The sequence below is a fragment of the Oreochromis aureus genome, linkage group 14, assembly GCF_013358895.1.
Source record: "Oreochromis aureus strain Israel breed Guangdong linkage group 14, ZZ_aureus, whole genome shotgun sequence".
Classification (NCBI taxonomy): Eukaryota; Metazoa; Chordata; class Actinopteri; order Cichliformes; family Cichlidae; genus Oreochromis; species Oreochromis aureus.
Genome location: NC_052955.1, coordinates 2636222 through 2641370, shown reverse-complemented (window position 1 = coordinate 2641370; position 5149 = coordinate 2636222). Strand labels below are relative to the sequence as shown.

General features: G+C 41.4%; 1 protein-coding gene across 5 annotated transcripts in view; it reads right to left on the bottom strand.

Moving 5' to 3' along the window:
* LOC116323309 (NACHT, LRR and PYD domains-containing protein 12-like) overlaps window positions 1–1520 on the bottom strand; it is a 41548-nt gene extending 40028 nt beyond the window's left edge. For 3 of the 5 annotated variants that reach the window (XM_039622209.1, XM_039622210.1, XM_039622212.1), the window contains exons 1-2: window positions 366–498; window positions 207–228 (exon numbers count right to left, since the gene is read on the bottom strand). In XM_039622209.1, the coding sequence (XP_039478143.1) occupies window positions 207–228; window positions 366–474 (131 nt within the window). In that variant the 5' untranslated portion in view covers window positions 475–498. Of the gene's footprint in view, window positions 1–206; window positions 229–365; window positions 499–1067; window positions 1280–1384 lie in introns of those variants that run through there. The other 2 variants (XM_039622213.1, XM_039622211.1) reach the window with 1 other exon arrangement.
* Between the last annotated feature and the right edge of the window lie 3629 nt (window positions 1521–5149).

The window sequence follows — 5149 nt, the reverse complement described above, 5'->3', positions numbered from 1 at the left end:
AGTCCTTAATTTTCATCTGCAGAGTTTTGACCATCCTTAGGATGACTCTTTGGACAACACTTAAATTAAAACCACATATTGTCTTTTTTATACATTAAACATATTGTTTATGGTTTTCAATTTCATAACAAGTCAGATCATGAGCTTCATCAGTACATGAGAAATGTGTTTAAGGGAATGAAAGCACGATATAAACACGGGATTACCTTTTCTTGTTGGAGGATGCACCTAAAAGCAAAAACAAAGTGAGGATGTGAGTTTTTCCAAAATTAACACTGAGGTTGAAGACTATTTGAATTACTCATTTTATTATTAAAAGTCCTCAACAAACAATAAATATGAAAAAGAAAATAATTAGGACTTACTGGAGTTATTCATTTTTGGATCCATCAGGTCATCTGCATGCTGCACACTCTGGCTTCTAAGGAAACTTATCTGAGTGGGATAGTTGCAAAAGTAGTACGTTAGATTCATACAGCATTGGAGACGCTTCTTATGCCCTTTGAGTTCTAACACCTTATCAAACCAGTCCAGCAAGTAGAAACAGAATTGTTGAGTGGTGTTCAAATGTTAACTGAAATGTAGTAAACGGAGAAGCTAGCAGGGTGCATAATTATAAGAGCTTTAAAGAACTCACAACACAAAAATTGAATACTTTAGAAGCTCCAAGACCAAAAAAAAATAAAAATAAAAAAAAATAAAAAATTCCAGAGCTAAAACCCAAATTCAATTGAGCACAAAGGTGGCATGATGGGAAAACAGGTGATCTAACAAAGAAAAAAGTGACTGAAATTAAAGACTTGTACAAGGTAAGTGTTTTAGGGACGTTATTCACAAGTGGACACAAAAACCAAAATTGAATACAATTTTAAACTCGTAGAAATTTATCACAATTAAAAACAAACTAGTTGCCTTTTTTAAAGTTTAGGAACTTAAAGCTTCTCAGAACTTCAATATTTTATTACATTTGAGATTTACCTTTTGACTACAATTACACTAACATGTTTTATAAGACAGTTAATTAGTTACATTGCAAACTCCTGGTTTAAAATGTACATGTACTATACCTGTCATGTTTGAGGTTTTCTGACTCAAAACGCAGACTCGGAATCCAAGTTCAGTGCGTTTTTGTTTTTTCCAATTAGAACATCAAGTTGTCAGTGATAGCAGAACTTTCAAGCCATCTGATCCATAACTCTTCTCTCAGCTACAACACTCCGCCAGTTCAACAGATCCTTAATCCTCCTTTTTAGGTAACTCACACCCCAGGTCCAGATATCTGCACAGAAAGAAGCAGAAGGTAAGTTGCAGTCTCTCACAGAAAAAGCAGACAAACATTTCCATACTCCAGATGACCAGAATCAGCTTTTTGGGATTTCCTTACCTGGATGATTGAGCATGCCTCAAGACATGTCCGTACTGAGGCACCAATCTCACTAACAGGTCTTTATTAACAGTCTGGCTTTAAATGGACGTCTTCCTCAAGCCTTAGTAGTGAGCGGCAGATCACAAGTTCAGAAACAGGTGGGTTAATCACCTCAGGTACCCAGGTGTGCCCAGGCTGGCAGGAGTAGGCAGAAGATCCGCCTCTAAAACACAGGGTGTGGTTAGTGCACCCACACAACACAGACAGATAGAAAAAGAAAGAAAAACCAGAGTGAGAGAGGGCGGGGGACATCCAGGAGGACCATGACAACACAACTCTTTTGGTTCGGTTATTTTGCTTGGGTAACGTACTGTCAATGGTCCCTGTGCCTGCCTGGTCGGCCCAGTGAGGCTACATGTGTTTGTTCTGGTTTCTCTCTCTCTCTCTCCTCCCTGCTTGCAACGGTCTGCCTGGGTGGAGCCCATCATGGGCTCCCGCTTTTGGTCCTCGCACTTCCAGTAATTACTCACCTGTGATTCATCAACCTGTCTGTCTGCCGCTTCTTAAGGCAGTGGCTGTGAGCCCTTCGTCGCTGGACTATTGTGTAACACTCCTTAGTGTAATTCTGGCCTTTCCAACATTTCGAGTTCTATTCATGTTTTCCTAGTATTAAATACCTTGACCCTGTATATAGATTCTCCTTGCCCTGTCTTGAGACCCTGTTTCCCAGAACCTGTATGTGAGTGTGGCAGTTTAAGTGTGGCATGTGAGAGGAGGAGGATTTCCATGTGGAGTGAGTCGACCAGCAGTGAACTGTGTGTGAGAGTGAAGACCCTGTTCCCCTGACTTTCCCCGTGGACCCCTGGGATCCCTGGACCCCCTTTTCCCCACTTGTATATAGTGCACTTGGTGTTGTGTTAATAAGGAACTGTTCATTGTGATTCACAGTCTGGGGGTGAGTCCATCCTGCTCCGTCGTGACACATTCATATTCAAAATAATGACTCTGAAATTTCTTATAGTCCAGTTATTGCTTCAAAAAACAAAATCAAAACAAGATTCTGTGCTCTGATACAGCAATCCAGACTTTTGAGCAGTGTTGGTCAAGTTACTTGAAAAAAGTAATCAGTAACTAATTACTGATTACTTCCCCCAAAAAGTAATCCTGTTACTTTACTGATTACTTATTTTCAAAAGTAATTAATTACTTAGTTACTTAGTTACTTTTTGAAAACACGATTTACAACCTGAATAGGTGATAAAGCGATAGATCTTTCAGCCCAATTCTACTTTTTCTGCATAATCCATCATACAAAATGTAATCAAATGGAAACGTCTCTTTTTTTAAACTTGTTTTATTAGTTTTAATCTTTTAACTTTATGCATCAAGCAAAACTTAATTATATGCAACATTCTCTGACTGGAAGAAATTTGTTTAACATTTAAACCTATTTTCTGCACATTCCAGCACATAAAATAAAATATTTTTTTGTGTTTACACTCAGACTTTCAAATAGATGAAAGTAAAACACAGCAGAAAATAAATAAAATCAAAGACTAGCGGTCCTGTTGCTCTATTTTCACCTGTAAAGCAGGAGTGGGGTAGGCGGAGGTTTACCCTGGTGCAGGTGTGCCGCAGCGGTCAGTGGAAGAATCTGTGAGTTTCTCTGTGAATTTCACATTACAGTCGTAGCGCACTCGCTGCTTGCTTGGAAGTTGAGGGGTTTAAAAAGAAGTTTTCTTCCCACGCAGTGAACAGTGGACACTAATGTTTTTGTCACTTTTTATGGAATCAAACTCAAAGTAAGGTCAGTACTTCCACGCTTTAAACGCTGCATGCTCATGCTCTCTCCCGCACTCGATATATTATCCATTGTTGATCTGCAGACAGCTGTTGTCACGAACGTCGCACTCGCTTACGTCACTGTCATGAGACATTCTCGCAAAAAATCACGGTTTTAGTAACGCAGTAACGCAGCGTTCCTACGGAAAAAGTACGGTAATCTAATTACCGTTTTGCAATGGTAATCCCTTACATTACTCGTTACTTGAAAAAAGTAATCAGATTACAGTAACGCGTTACTGCCCATCTCTGCTCTTGAGTCTCTAAGGCTACGTTCACACTGCAGGTCTTAATGCTCAATTCCAATTTTTTGATCAAATCCGATTTTTTTGTCTGCTTGTTCACACTACAAATAAAATGCGACAGCAAACGCTCTCTAGTGTGAACGCTCAAAGCGGAGCGCATGCGCAAAAGAAGATATCACACACAACGCGCTCTGTTTAGACCCAGACCAAACAGTATTGTTTGACTGATGGCCCTTAATATAAAGACTTGTTTCGGACTTTACGTTTCCCAATTTTGCTTTAAGTCGTAAAGTTATTTTGTTATTTACATATGGCCTAATAATGATCCTTATTGCTGTTTTAGAGGAGCGGTGCTTCAAAGGATAGTTGCAGATTTCTGTCAGAATCCGCAGATTTCTGTCAGAATCTGCAGATTATACAGTACAAATTAAATGTTCACGTTTCTCCAAGGTTGTCTTCCCAACAGTTTCACTAACATCTACACTGGATGGCCAGGAAGCGTTCGCGATGTCTTCTCCGGCGCTGATAACTGGCGTCTGTCTTGTGTCAGTGACGTAAAAGACAGATTTAATGCGACATGACCGTTCAAACAGCAGTCGCTTTCTAAAACATCGGATATGTATCGGATTCAGTACCACATATGAAAGTGACCCAGATCGGATTTGAAAATATCGGATTTGTGCCGTTCACACTGTCATACCATGATCGGATATGGGTCGCATAGGGTCAAAAAAATAGGATTTGATGCGCTTTCGCCTGCAGTGTGAACGTAGCCAAAGTTCGCCAACAGTTTACCAGCATCCAGACTGCTGTACAAATGAATAATGTCATCTTCAGTTCTTGGAATAATTGCAGTAGTAGATGCAGTGCATAGATCAATCCAAACCTAACCAAGATATTGATCAGCAGTTCTTGGGAGATCTTCACTGACTGGTAATGAACTGGGTCTAGACAGTAATCAGCAGAGGTGAGAAGTAACGAAGTACAAATATTTTGTTACTGTTCTTAATCTATCCATTTTCTACTGCTTATCCAGGGCCAAGTTGCCGACAGCAGCCTAAGCAGAGAAGCGCAGACCTCCCTTGGCTTGCCGAAATAATCTTTCCAGCTTGTCCTAGGTTTGCCCCAGGGCCTCCTCCCATGCACCACCTCATCCAGCAGGTGCCCAGAAGGCATCCTTGTCAAATGCCCGAACCACCTTAATTGCATCCTTGTGGCAGAGTAGCGGCTTTATTCTGAGCCCTTTCTGGATGGCCAAACTCTTCACCCTATCTCTAAGGGAGAGGCCAGCCACCCTTCGGAGAAAGCTCATTTCTGCCGCTTGTATCTGCAATCTCGTTCTTCCGGTCACTACCCACAGCTTGTGACCATACGTGAGGGTAGGGATGTGGAACGACCGGTAAATTGAGAGCTTCACTTTTATGCTCAGCTCTCTCTTCACCGTGACAGACCAGTACAGCGTCCGTATCACTGCAGCTGCTGCACCAATCCATCTTCTTCCCTTACTTGTGAAGAAAACACCGAGATACTTAAACTCCTCCACTTGGGGAGGAGGTTCCAGGTCCCTGACCTGGAGTGGGCACTTCACCCTTTTTTCCGCTGAAGACCATGGACTCAGATTTGGAGGTGCTGATTGTCATTCCCGCTGCTTCACACTGACATGAGAACTGCTCCGGTGCGAACTGGAGGCCACCAC